This window comes from Pseudophryne corroboree, chromosome 7 (assembly GCF_028390025.1).
Source record: "Pseudophryne corroboree isolate aPseCor3 chromosome 7, aPseCor3.hap2, whole genome shotgun sequence".
NCBI classification, from domain to species: Eukaryota; Metazoa; Chordata; class Amphibia; order Anura; family Myobatrachidae; genus Pseudophryne; species Pseudophryne corroboree.
Window position 1 is genome coordinate 506207442 of NC_086450.1, and position 14363 is coordinate 506221804.

General features: G+C 46.5%; 1 protein-coding gene across 2 annotated transcripts in view; it reads left to right on the forward strand.

The window, feature by feature from the left end:
• The first annotated feature begins 4007 nt into the window (after nucleotides 1-4007).
• The window catches only part of LOC134945848 (uncharacterized), a 69769-nt gene continuing 59413 nt past the window's right edge, over nucleotides 4008-14363 (forward strand). For both annotated transcript variants that reach the window (XM_063935378.1, XM_063935379.1), the window contains exons 1-5: nucleotides 4008-4130; nucleotides 8687-9016; nucleotides 11393-11692; nucleotides 12329-12439; nucleotides 12587-12943. In XM_063935378.1, coding sequence (XP_063791448.1) covers nucleotides 4079-4130; nucleotides 8687-9016; nucleotides 11393-11692; nucleotides 12329-12439; nucleotides 12587-12943 — 1150 coding nt within the window. In that variant the 5' untranslated portion in view covers nucleotides 4008-4078. The remainder of the gene's footprint in view (nucleotides 4131-8686; nucleotides 9017-11392; nucleotides 11693-12328; nucleotides 12440-12586; nucleotides 12944-14363) is intronic.

The following is a 14363-nucleotide window of genomic DNA, read 5'->3' on the forward strand; positions in this document are numbered from 1 at the left end:
TGGAAGGGCCATCCTGCCTGACACTGCAGTGCCACTCCTAGATGGGCCAGGTGTTTGTGTCGGCCACTAGGGTCGCTTAGCTTACTCACACAGCTACCTCATTGCGCCTCTTTTTTTCTTTGCGTCATGTGCTGTTTGGAGGGTGTTTTTTGGAAGGGCCATCCTGCCTGACACTGCAGTGCCACTCCTAGATGGGCCAGGTGTTTGTGTCGGCCACTAGGGTCGCTGAGCTTACTCACACAGCTACCTCATTGCGCCTCTTTTTTTCTTTGCGTCATGTGCTGTTTGGGGGGTGTTTTTTGGAAGGGCCATCCTGCCTGACACTGCAGTGCCACTCCTAGATGGGCCAGGTGTTTGTGTCGACCACTAGGGTCGCTTAGCTTACTCACACAGCTACCTCATTGCGCCTCTTTTTTTCTTTGCGTCATGTGCTGTTTGGGGGGTGTTTTTTGGAAGGGCCATCCTGCCTGACACTGCAGTGCCACTCCTAGATGGGCCAGGTGTTTGTGTCGGCCACTAGGGTCGCTGAGCTTACTCACACAGCTACCTCATTGCGCCTCTTTTTTTCTTTGCGTCATGTACTGTTTGGGGGGTGTTTTTTGGAAGGGCCATCCTGCCTGACACTGCAGTGCCACTCCTAGATGGGCCAGGTGTTTGTGTCGGCCACTAGGGTCGCTTAGCTTACTCACACAGCTACCTCATTGCGCCTCTTTTTTTCTTTGCGTCATGTGCTGTTTGGGGGGTGTTTTTTGGAAGGGATTTCCTGCCTGACACTGCAGTGCCACTCCTAGATGGGCCAGGTGTTTGTGTCGGCCACTAGGGTCGCTTAGCTTACTCACACAGCTACCTCATTGCGCCTCTTTTTTTCTTTGCGTCATGTGCTGTTTGGGGGGTGTTTTTTGGAAGGGCCATCCTGCCTGACACTGCAGTGCCACTCCTAGATGGGCCAGGTGTTTGTGTCGGCTACTAGGGTCGCTTAGCTTACTCACACAGCTACCTCATTGCGCCTCTTTTTTCTTTGCATCATGTGCTGTTTGGGGGGTGTTTTTTGGAAGGGCCATCCTGCCTGACACTGCAGTGCCACTCCTAGATGGGCCAGGTGTTTGTGTCGGCCACTAGGGTCGCTTAGCTTACTCACACAGCTACCTCATTGCGCCTCTTTTTTTCTTTGCGTCATGTGCTGTTTGGGGGGTGTTTTTTGGAAGGGCCATCCTGCCTGACACTGCAGTGCCACTCCTAGATGGGCCAGGTGTTTGTGTCGGCCACTAGGGTCGCTGAGCTTACTCACACAGCTACCTCATTGCGCCTCTTTTTTTCTTTGCGTCATGTGCTGTTTGGGGGGTGTTTTTTGGAAGGGCCATCCTGCCTGACACTGCAGTGCCACTCCTAGATGGGCCAGGTGTTTGTGTCGGCCACTAGGGTCGCTTAGCTTACTCACACAGCTACCTCATTGCGCCTCTTTTTTTCTTTGCGTCATGTGCTGTTTGGGGGGTGTTTTTTGGAAGGGCCATCCTGCCTGACACTGCAGTGCCACTCCTAGATGGGCCAGGTGTTTGTGTCGGCCACTAGGGTCGCTTAGCTTACTCACACAGCTACCTCATTGCGCCTCTTTTTTTCTTTGCGTCATGTGCTGTTTGGGGGGTGTTTTTTGGAAGGGCCATCCTGCCTGACACTGCAGTGCCACTCCTAGATGGGCCAGGTGTTTGTGTTGGCCACTAGGGTCGCTGAGCTTAGTCATCCAGCGACCTCGGTGCAAATTTTAGGACTAAAAATAATATTGTGAGGTGTTCAGAATAGACTGAAAATTAGTGGAAATTATGGTTATTGAGGTTAATAATACTTTGGGATCAAAATGACCCCCAAATTCTATGATTTAAGCTGTTTTTTAGGTTTTTTTTAAAAAAACACCCGAATCCAAAACACACCCGAATCCGACAAAAAAAATTCGGTGAGGTTTTGCCAAAACGCGTTCGAACCCAAAACACGGCCACGGAACCGAACCCAAAACCAAAACACAAAACCCGAAAAATTTCCGGTGCACATCTCTAGTCTGAATCACCCCCATGGTTTTACCCATTAGAAAAAAAAGTTTGCTGTTGTGATCAGGTCTGAATTACAGTAGGTCCATGGTTCTTAATAACATTGTCAGCATATCATGGTAACAATATTATTGGGAGATGCCCCCACAAATTAAAGCACGCTATGGGCAAAACCATGGCCCTCATTCCGAGTTGATCGGTCGCAAGGCGAATTTAGCAGAGTTACACACGCTAAGCCGCCGCCTACTGGGAGTGAATCTTAGCTTCTTAAAATTGCGACCGATGTATTCGCAATATTGCGATTACTAACTACTTAGCAGTTTCAGAGTAGCTTCAGACTTACTCTGCCTGTGCGATCAGTTCAGTGCTTGTCGTTCCTGTTTGACGTCACAAACACACCCAGCGTTCGCCCAGGCACTCCCACCGTTTCTCCGGCCACTCCTGCGTTTTTTCCGGAAACGGTAGCGTTTTCAGCCACACGCCCCTGAAACGCCGTGTTTCCGCCCAGTAACACCCATTTCCTGTCAATCACATTACGATCGCCGGAGCGATGAAAAAGCCGTGAGTAAAATTACTTTCTACATAGCAAAGTTACTTGGCGCAGTCGCAGTGCGAACATTGCGCATGCGTACTAAGCGGATTTTCATTGCGATGCGATGAAAAATACCGAGCGAACAACTCGGAATGAGGGCCCATGTACACTGCAGGTGGGGCAGATGTAACATGTGCAGAGAGAGTTAGATTTGGGTGGGTTATTTTGTTTCTGTGCAGAGTAAATACTGGCTGCTTTATTTTGATACTGTGATTTAAATTTCAGTTTGAACATACCCCACCCAAATCTAGTGTTGTTTCACTTTTCACATCACATTTTTGACATATTATCAGTCACCACAGCAACATATTATCACTTGCTGCCATACAGAACAAATCTTTTTGAGATGACTACAACTGTCACTCTAATGTTTCCTGTAGGTGACTGCAAATGCTATTTTATCTGTGTCAGTGAATTGGCTTCGATCTAATTTAGGGGGTCATTGCGAGTTGATCGTAGCTGTGCTAAATTTAGCACAGCTGCGATCATGTTCCCAGACATGCGGGGGGACGCACAGCACAGGGCTAGCCCGCACCGCATGTCTGTTCCCCCCCCCCCCCCGCACAAGTACAAAGCATCGCACAGCTGCGATGTTTTTGTACTTGTTGAGTAACTCCCGGCCAACGCAGCTCCTGCGGCTGACCGGAAGTTGCTCGTCACTGCCCCTGGTCGTAGCGGCTGCGGGTGACGACACGCAGCCGCTGCGCCCCCGCACGGTCCAGCCATGCCTGCATTGGCCAGACCGCGCCCCTAAAATGGCCGCTCCCGCCCAGCGACCACCTCTACCTGTCAATCAGGTAGAGGCGATCGCTAGGGAACGATAGCCTTCGCTTGCGCAGTTCCGACCCGACCGCTGCGAACAACTGCAGTGAGCGATTGGGTCGGAATGACCCCCTTAGTGTCAATTTGACCTACAATTGTTGAGTCTCCTCACATCGACGCACAGTGCATTTTCTTATTTATATTCCAGGTTCCGGCCATTTTCTTAAAGAGTATTATACTGTGAATTCATTTACATAGGACCGCCTATATGTTTGAATTAAGTCACTGTGTACTCTAATTTCTTACCATTATCTCTGGTACTTTCGCCAGTGTTTTTATTCTATTGTTATGCCCTATGTGGAATTTATCTCAGAGGTGGTGACGGTGGTGACCACATATTTATTCTGATTGTACTTATTAAAAGTTATGGTTAACTATTTCAGCTATGTCATAGACAGAGTGCCCCAAGAGAGTTTCTTTTCTTCATTGCATGTCTGTGAATAAGAAGCTGGAGTAGGAATAAGAAAGTAAGTTCAGCTCTGTAAAGTGCAAACAGAAAGGAGGGGACATACCCCCCCCCCCTCCCCCAGCATCATGTGACCAGTTCCTGGTGGCAGGGAGTTCTGTATCTGTGTGAGTTGGAGAATAAGGGTAAAGTGCATGGAGACAGAACTCTGCATTTATCATGTCTGGGCTGGGATGGCTGCTGCCTCTGCTGCCGCTGCTGCATCACACGTGTAAGTGTCACTATTGAATATCCTATATGAGAATCCTTACAAAGAATTAAGGTTCAAAAAGGGTTGAGATTATCTAAAGGATAAAAAAAGGGGGTAGACTACGTGGTTCTTATCTGCCGTCACATTCCTTTTCTACGTTTCTATGTTTCTATTCTGTTACAGTCACTTCTTCTCATGTGTGTAACAGTTGTCTGTTTTATAGTTGTTGGTGCTCTGTGTAGTAGTTTTATAGTTTCCACTGGCAATATGTAGTTGCTGTATGACAAGCGCTGTGGGCGAGGTGATGCGATTCGCGTCATAAGAGAGACGCCTCAACTGTCGTGAATCACGGTAGTAGTGGCTTTGATGGTTTCACCTCCCACCGCCCACATTTTGCCAATTTCACCAGGGATGTTGGAGGACGCCCTGCTTTTTTTGTGGGAACGGTTTGGGACTAGGATATTCTGGGAGAGTAGGCAAGTATGATTTATAACCATGCAATTCATTTAGGGCATACCTCCCAACTGTCCCGATTTTAGCGGGACAGTCCCGTTTTTTGGGGACAGTCCCGCTGTCCCACCCGTGGGCCGCAGTTTCCCGCGGTGGTGGTGGTGGTGGGGGGGTCAGTTGGGAGGCTCTGTCAATCGCTCTTTCTGCTTAGCAGAGCAGCAGTGATCAGACGCTGTGCGCATGCGCACAGCGTCTATTCAGTGCAGACAGAGGGAGAGAGGCTCACAGAGCGCTGGGCATGCCCCCTCAGTGATGAAAATGGGGGCGTGGCCTGCGATCGCGGGCCCTCCCGCAAAGCCATGTCCCGTTTTCGTAGGCCACATCCCTTTTTCTGGAGCGTGTGTGACTTCGCTGCGCGTGTGTCCCTCCTTCAAAAGATCAAAAGTTGGGAGGAATGATTTAGGGGGCGATTCAATTAGACGCGGCAACTACAGCAGGATTTTAGCTCCAGGGTTAAATGCCCAGAGCTATTAAAATACCGCTAGCGGTGAGCCCACGGCTAGGATATAGTGAGCACTTAACGCGTATTTCTGCTCACACCCTCCTGAGGGGCAAATAGAAATCTACGTTACACGGTAACTAATGCTTCTGGGACTACGTGTAGCTGCGATATTACCGCGGGTTGTAATTGCTTAACCCAGGAGCTATGGCTTAGCGGGCGTTAGCCACGGGCTTACCGCGGGAAATCATTTAAAAGCTACGGCCAATTAAGCCAGAAGCTAAAACCCCACTGTAAGTCCTGCGGCTAAATGAAACTCCCCCCGTAATGTATTATCCAGATAATATGTGATCCCTTTCACTGACATAATGTACAAACCAACCAGCTGCTGAATTTTTTTTTTTTAAACAACCCGTAACATGACAGTTAGGAGCTGATTGGCTGGTACTTTATCTCAGTCCACTTTATCTCTCCATTGTGGTCACATTTGGCTGGGAGAGCTCCTACATTACAGCGTGACTTCTCCCCATATCGTGCCTCTTGCTGCATCCTGCATAACACATTCCAGCTGTCCTACTTTCACTTTCAGAATCCAGCAAAGCACAAATACAACGGCGAACGGGTGTGGTTCATCAAATCGACAGTATCTAGGTCGACAATGTTTAGGTCGACAGTCACTAGGTCGACATGGATGGAATGTCGACAGGGTTTCTAGGTCGACATGTGCTAGGTCGACAGGTCTAAAGGTCGACATGAGTTTTTTTTGTGTTTTTTTGTGTCGTTTTCTTCGTAGAGTGACCGGGATCCCAAATTAGTGCACCGCGTCCCCTCGCATGGCTCGCTTCGCTCGCCATGCTTCGGGCATGGTGCCTTCGCTCCGATACCGCTTCGCTCGGCACACTTTACCGTTCCAAACGTAGTCCATGTGGATCGTTAAGTATGAAAAAATTCAAAAAAAGAATTTTTTTTTTAAAAACTCATGTCGACCTTTAGACCTGTCGACCTAGCCCATGACGATCTAGAAACCCTGTCGACCTTCCATCCATGTCGACCTAGTGACTGTCGACCTATAGTGGTCGACCTAAACATTGTCGACCTAGATACTGTCGATCTTCAGACCGGATCCCACGGCGAACACCCTTTGTTCATTGACACTAATAAAATGATAAGCAGCTGATGCCACGTCACCCCTATAAATATTATAATATGTCATACTATAAAATCATCCAATTAGAGGCACACAGATGTATCCGCATACACCTGTGCTGAAATAGTACTAAGTAGCCCCGGTGGCACGCCGCAGATTTTGTGACTTCGCTGCACCAAGAGTAAAAGCGCAGGTGATAAATGTAACAGCCAGTCAGCTCCTGTCAATTTGCATATTGGAGCTGATTGGCTTCTCCAGGTTAATACATCTGTCCCTATATAACCCGGGGATGCTCGGGTTCTCCTGAGTATCAGGAGATTAACCCCTCACTGAACTAGTGCCACATTGACTCTGGCTATTGCTACAATTAGCTACTATCTAAAACAGCAACCATTCCCGGAATACCCTCAGGTGTCAACTGACACATATTTTAAGACTGTTTTGTTGATTTACAATATCAGATTGCAATACTGTGCATTGAGCCTATAACCACGAATGGTAAACTTACAGTTAACAGCGCCCGCAAAGAACTTACCACAGCTTGGAGCTCTTAATAGCATATGCAATGATGGTGTTCATTCCGAGTTGTTCGCTCGTTGCCGTTTTTCGCAATGGAGCGATTAGGTGGAAAATGCGCATGCACATGGTACGCAGCGCGCATGCGTTCAGTAATTTAACACAAAACTTTGGAGATTTGCACAAGCTCGAGCGACGTTTTTTCATCGCTCGAGTGATCGTAGTGTGATTGACAGGAAGTGGGTGTTTCTGGGCGGAAACTGCCCGTTTTCAGGGAGTGTGCTAAAAAACGCAGGCGTTCCAGGTAAAAACGCAGGAGTGGCTGGCCGAACGCAGGGCGTGTTTGTGACGTCAAAGCAGGAACTAAACGGACTGAGGTGATCACAATCTGGGAGTAGGTCTGGAGCTACTCAGAAACTGCAAGGAATTATTTAGTAGCAGTTCTGTTAATCTTTCGTTCGCTATTCTGCTAAGCTAAGATACACTCCCAGAGGGCGGCGGCCTAGCGTGTGCAATGCTGCTAAAAGCAGCTAGCGAGCGAACAACTCGGAATGACCACCGATATTCATGCAATCCTGATTGGTTATTAAACCTTTTTTTATTTGTTTTTTTAAATTTTGTCAATAGCGGCTATATATATATATATATATAATTTTTTTTTTTATTACTTTGGACACATATACAAGTCTGATTTATTTCTTATGTGTAACTATAATTGTACAATAAATGTATTGATATTATTTTCGTCTCCCTTAAACATTTAGACTTCTATGTGTTGTGATGCCATGAACGCTGCTATTTTCCCTGCGCATGGGGCTACACAGAAGTTTAATAATCAGCTGCTGTGCGACTGATGCAGCGTCTTAGTACGCAGCCCCTGGGTCTCGCACAGCCGCTGGTGGGCGTGTCACTATAAATCCACGCGCCTGCATCATTTTCATATTTCACACAGTATCTACTTACACACGTACTGCTGCTAATGCATTTACTTAAGTCGATAATCTGGTTACAAAAGGCAAAATGCAGCATTCCCAATTCCATACGAGCAGCCGTGCCACACGCTGACAGTATACCAGTTCCGTTGCGACAAAAGTACGAATCCAATTTGACCGGTAACTTGCTGTGAGCGGCTTCCTGTGCGGCTACTATGCGAAAAAACATAGTGAAAAGTACTTAAAAAAACAGGAATCACCACCCGCATCAGAGCGTCTAAATCACACCAGGCGCTTCACGCTATATGGTGCAAGAACACAAGGGGGTAGATTTAATAACGCTTTCAAAACTGAAAAGTGCTGTTGTTGGTCGTAGCAACCAATCACATTCTAGCTATCATTTCTATATTGCATCGTGGAGAGTGATAGGCAGAATCTCCGGGTCTCTCTGTGCTAATCCCTCAGGTAGAACACTTTGCCTCGTGGCAGCGGCACGTTCTCTCTTTTATTTCTATTATTGCACCCAAGTGTCCTGTTCTAATGGATAATTACACCGATAGCTAACACTGCCCTGAGCCTGAGGAAGCAGTTTTGGCACTACCAGAGGACCCTTCACCTGAAATCCTGTTACACCTGCGACATGATCACTAAGGGGCTTATTATATGTATATAGGACTCAGCCGTATCCGTGTCTGCATATTTTGGTAGTTGCCCGCCGGCGAGTTTATGTAACTGCCCTTACAAAGCCGTTCCCTGGTGTACCTCCATGTGTCCGAATGTGCAAGGGCTGAGACCCCACTGTCAGCACCCGTACACGCAGTAATACGATGTGCGTCCTTATACGCCACCATCGGAACTTGCAGCAGATCTATGACATGTGCAGTTTCTCTGTCCATGTATGGCCTCCTACTGTATGTGAGCGGTGAAGTGTCTTTGCTTAGCCTGCTAACCCTTCTGAATCAGGCCTGTAGTGTCTCTGTAATATGTTTTTGGGTAGTTATATTTATATAATTCATGTCATTATCTCTCACAGTTGCAGCTCTAGAAGTCTTTGCTCCGTCTCCTCAACGAGCACTTGTTGGATCCAATGTGGTTCTCACCTGCACCTTCTCTGTGGATAAAGGGGTGATAGAGCCCAACATCCTGGCCATATTGTGGTATTTCCAGGGAGAGGTGGTCCTGATGTATGACAATAAAAATATGACCCAGAAGCCGAGGATTTGGCTCAGTCTAGAAGCAGCTAGGAATGGCAACGCCTCAATATCTCTGTCAAACGTTGCGCTGTCTGATGGGGGAATCTACAAATGTGTGGTGATTCACAGTCCGGAACGTGTGGAGAAGGAGATTTCATTTGATGTGCGAGGTAACTAATAATCAGTACTAATACAGTGTGATCACCTGAAACTAAGTTTGCAAGTTGAATGTTATTGTAAAATGTAAGTCTTAGAAGCTGTGACTAGATGCGTCTTCACTGCCTACGCCCAGCAATCACAGATCGGCTGAGCTGGCCATAGGAATAGGCAAACTAGGCAATTGCCTAGGGCATTTGATATGCCATGGGGCATCAGCAGCTTCTGCTGATTAAAATGATATGCGGCATGCCTATATACTGTGTGTAGCATTTCATATGCAGATACAGCCACAGTCTCGAACAGTATATAGGCATGCTGCATATCAGTTTAATCAGCAGAAGCTGCTTGTGCATCCTAGCCACATAGCAATGCAAATAAGATGCATTTTCATAAAAAAAAGGTGCCCGACCTTAGTATTGAGGCAAGATGTATGAGGACACATCTGTATCCAAGCAGAGGCAGACGTCACAGTGTTAGTGGCAGTGTGAGTGCTGTGTGCATGTGAGTGGGTTGGTTGTGCAGTAGTGTTCAGAATATGTGTAAGGAGCATTATGTGTGTCATGTAAAAATGCATTAATAATGTGCAACATATGTGTAAAGGGGCACTATGTGTCATTATGTGTATAAGGGCATTAATAATGTGCGGCATAAGTGTAACAGAGTACTACTGTATGTGTGTCATTATGTGTATAGGGGCACTAATAATGTGCAGCAAATGTGTAGGGGGCACTATGTGTGTCATTATGTGTATAAAGGCATTAATAATGTGCGGCATATGTGTAAGGGACATTATGTGTAAAAGGGCATTAATAAAGGTTGTCATAATGTGTAAGGTGCATTATGTTTCTAAGGACATTTATGTGTCTCATATGTGTAAGGGGCATCACTGTGTGGAATTAGGTGTATAAATGCATTACTAATGTGTGGCATTATGTGTATAAGGTGCTCTACTATGTGGCGTTGCATATAGAAAGGGCACTACTGTGTCGTCTAATGTGAATAAAGAGCAATAAGGTGTGGTGTAATGTGAATAAGGAGCAATTCAGTGTGCTGTATTGTGAATAAGGGGCTCTACTGTGAGAAGTAATGTTTATAAGGTAAAGTGATACTACTGTGGGATGTAATATGAATTATGGACACTATCGCATCATCAAATGTGAATAAAGTTGCAGTACTGTGTGGCGTAATTGGAATTGGGGTTACTATTGTGTGGCCATGCCCCTTGTCAGCAAGAAGATGCCCCTTTTTGGGCTGTGCGTCAAATGTGCGAACTGTTCCTATTTAAAATATAGGGGGTACAAGGACTGCTATGGGTGAGGGGTGATGATGCTGGGAAAGGTGCAAGGTCAGAGGAGGAACTAGTGGTGGTGCTAGGGGGCACCAGCCAAAATCTTGCCTAGGGCATCATATTGGTTAGGGCCGGCTCTGCAGATCGGGTTTGGGTAACACTACTAGACCTAGCGAATAGGGGATTCCCTGTTACCATTAGTAACCGCCTGTTACTGACTCCACCCACTGAGCAGTGGGTGGGAATGTCACTGCCACCACCAGGCTCCTACAACGTGGCCCCTGGAACCACACGTTGCTCAGGCTTCTACCACCGGCACCTGTACCGCTTGTCGCTGTGTATGTGTCGACACGCTTCTGACACACCTCCTGACTGGTATCAATTGACCCCCACAGGTCGCTGACCTGGACCAGGCCCTGCACGGTATCTTGGCAGTGGGTGGAGCTTGGAGATGCTAGGCTTACCCCAGGCCAGGTGGAGAACGGGACTGCATTTGTTGCATTTCCTATTGGTCTCAAGATGAAGACATTCGTCTTGAGGCAAAGATGTTTATTTGCTGAAAACAAGTCTTCAAAAAGATACAGCATACAAAAGATGTTACAGCAGTTCAATCTCTTTAAAGTGGCAATCATTAAAATGGGAATTATACTAAACACATGTGGCCATTGGGCCATTTTTGGGGGGGTAATTCTTTTTTTTCCCCCTACAGATGTTTGCTGCACAAATGCACCAACCGTAATGTGATCCAATGAGGCTTTCTCACTCCCACCTTTGTTAGGTAATCCTGCCAGAATGATCCAATACAAGGCTGAGTATCAGCTGATCCCTACTGGGTTTGTGCCCTGACCATCCTATCAGTATCCGATTATCATTTCTAACTCTGGCAGAGTTCCCCGCAGATAAGTTGAACAGAGCTGTCACTCCTAAACGTACAGAGGTCTCGCTGCATTGTGCAAACAGGGGGGGATTCAGGAAAATGGTCCCCACCTCAGTACTAGTATGGGGAGACAGGAAGGGGGGGGGGGGGGAATACACAATAAGCTCAGGTTAAAATCCTCTTTAAATGCACACTAACCAATTGTATTTACTCTCCTTACAGCGCCACCGGTTATACTGATACCTAACAAGGCCGTCAGTATAAATAAAGACAACACCCTCTGCTGTAAAGTCACCGGATTTTTTCCTCCAGATATTGCCATCCATTGGCTTATAGATGAAGAGGTACAGAAACAGCAAATGATGGGTAAACCGCAGCAGAACAGAGACGGCACCTACTGGGTAAATAGCAGTATGGTAATTACAGCCACCGATGAGCACCGGAATAAAACCTTCTCCTGCAGAATCCAACACGTCTCTCTCCAGGAGCCTCTTCAGGAGACTTTCCAGCTGGTCTATGAGGGTATGAAGTGTTGTCCGCTACTGGTGTTCAGGGTGTATTTGGGCTGATTCAGAGGTACGCTATAGTGAGTATTGCGCAGTTTTCCGATTGTTTTGGATTTGTGCATGTGCAGATGTTTCTGTGAGGTCGCTTGCTGTGCCCCAAATGCTGCAGCATAATTGTTGACATGCGGCTCATATTTGGGGGCAGTGATGAGGCGGAGTCAGGTAGCGCCCCAGAAATTGGGGTGCATTGCCTCCGTTTTCTGGGTGTGCAACCCAATGGTTCTTTTTTTGGATGCAACTTCACTGGCCCCAGCAGAGTGATTTGGCCGGACATCCGGATTAACCTCAGGGCTCCTCAGATGTCCGATGGTCGAGCATTTGATACGATACTGGGTCGCAGCAGTGGATCAGACAAGGCAACAGTGGGAGACTTTGTACTTAAGAGGCCTCCTGTGGCTTTTGCATAAATTTGCACAGCTGCTGCGTACAAAGACCACCTCGGAAGACCACCTCGAAATCAACCCCATTGTATCATGTTTGCCTGGTAGTAACAGTGGAACCCTGTGTGATAAGAAGTTATAGGAGTAGGTGCTGGGATGTTTGGAGGTACCTCACCCTCTGCTCACATGCACCGTTGTGTTATATCCTGCAGATGAACCGTCTAATGCGGGCACTATTGTCGGCTGTGTCATCACGGTGTTGCTGATATCAGTAGTGATGTTTGGCATCTTTTGGTGGAAACAACGAAAGAACAGGAGAAAAGGTAATTCAGTGAGTTTAGATCACTTCTGATGAATATATTTAAATCTGTAAAAAAAAATGAAATTAAGTACAAATTGTGACTGTGACGCGTATATTATTGGCTGTTGCTGGTGTCACTGACTGATCATACTAATAATCCTTTCACCAGCTATGGAGCCATTCACGGTAAAGGAAATTGAGGGTCCTCCTCAGCTGTTCCATGGAGAAGAAGCCACCCTGTGCTGTACAGCTACCAACTGCACACGGAACGTACGTGCGACATGGCTGGAGAAGAGAGACGGGCAGGTGCGTGAAGTCCCGCAGTCTCAGCCAGTAGACGCAGGAGAGGAGGAGAAGCTGCTGGGCGCATCCTATGTAATCAGATCCCAGAAAGAGGGGCTTCAGTACTCATCTTCCCTGAGGTTCACACCCTATATGGAGAGACACAGAGATGTGACCTTCATCTGTAGGTTTCTCTCTGGCCACAGGAACGAGGAGAAGACATTTCACTGTAAAACTATATATGGTAAGATTAATCACTATGATGCTTATCTGTTAATAATTCTCCTTCAGTGTAAGAATCATAGATTTGAGTACCATCAGCATAGAGATGATATTGGAAGTCAAAAGAGCTAATGAGCTCACCTAAAGAAAATGTATAGAGAGAGAAAAGTGAGGAGTGGAGTTGAGGTGGGCAGAAGAGGGAGCTGACGGTAGCAAAGAGACGCCAAGGGTTTCAAGACTGGGAGGAGACGGGGTTCTTGAAATACAACCTGTTTAGAAATGGAAAGGGCAGCACTGTAGGATGAGAGCATACATTTTAAATGTAATCTGCGTGATTTTCTCCACTTTAGCTTGGTGGAGCTTGACAGATATCTGGTGAATTTGGAATGCTAGGGTTGAGGTGTTGATCTGCGAGGGTGAATAGTGGTTGGTGGAGCAACAGAGTAAAGAGCAGAAGTAAGGGAGGCATTGTGTATGGAAGTGGCTTGTTCAGGGCAGGAGAAAGAGAGCCTCAGTGTAACATTTAGTGATGGTAGCCTTAGGAGGTAAAGATGGAGAATCAGAGAAGGATAAGATAAAAGAGAGAAGGTGATGGCCTGAGATGGGGAATGGGGAGTTGGAGAAATCAGAAATATCACAACAGTGATTGAAGACAAGATCAAGTGAGTGCCCACTCATATGGGTGGGAGAGGAGGTCTACTGGGAAGACCAAGTAAAGATGTGAGGTTCAGGAGCGAAGAGGCAGAGGATGCTGTGGGGATATCGATTGGGATGTTGAAATCACCTAAAATAATGGAGGGAATGTCTGAAGAGAGCATTCGAGGAAACCAGGAAGCAAAGTGATCAAGGAATTTCACCATAATGTCACCAAATATTATTAAGAAATTTTTTTGAATGCAAAAAAATCACGGATATGGGGAATTTGGCACTGTATGATAGGAAATGGACAAACAAATGAATAACGGCTAAACCTTCACTGTGTCACAGTAATGATAACACAGCAATATAACTTTTGTCTGTTAATTTTCGTGATCTTATCCCATTTTACAGCGTCATATTCCCCCTGTCTGCAACTTATACTCTAAAATGTATTTACACGGAACCCAGCGTCCTATGTCCTAGTTAGTCTACCTACCAAAATTTGGTGTCAGTCTGGTTGTTAGAGCAAGCTACAGACAGCTCTGAATAGGGGAAGTGTAATTATGGTCACCCTGTGTTATAATGCAGAATGTATCCAATTGGAAAACAGGACCCCTTACTTTAGTTCATTCATAGGGGGAGATGTAATAAGCCTTGGAGATATATAAAGTAGAGATAAGTTATCAACTTGCTGACATATTACAGGCTGTGGGGGGGATGTACAAAACAGTGAAAACAGTAGACAAACGAGCCACTGGAGAAGTTGCCCATGGCAACCAATCAGCTGCTCTGTATAATTTTAT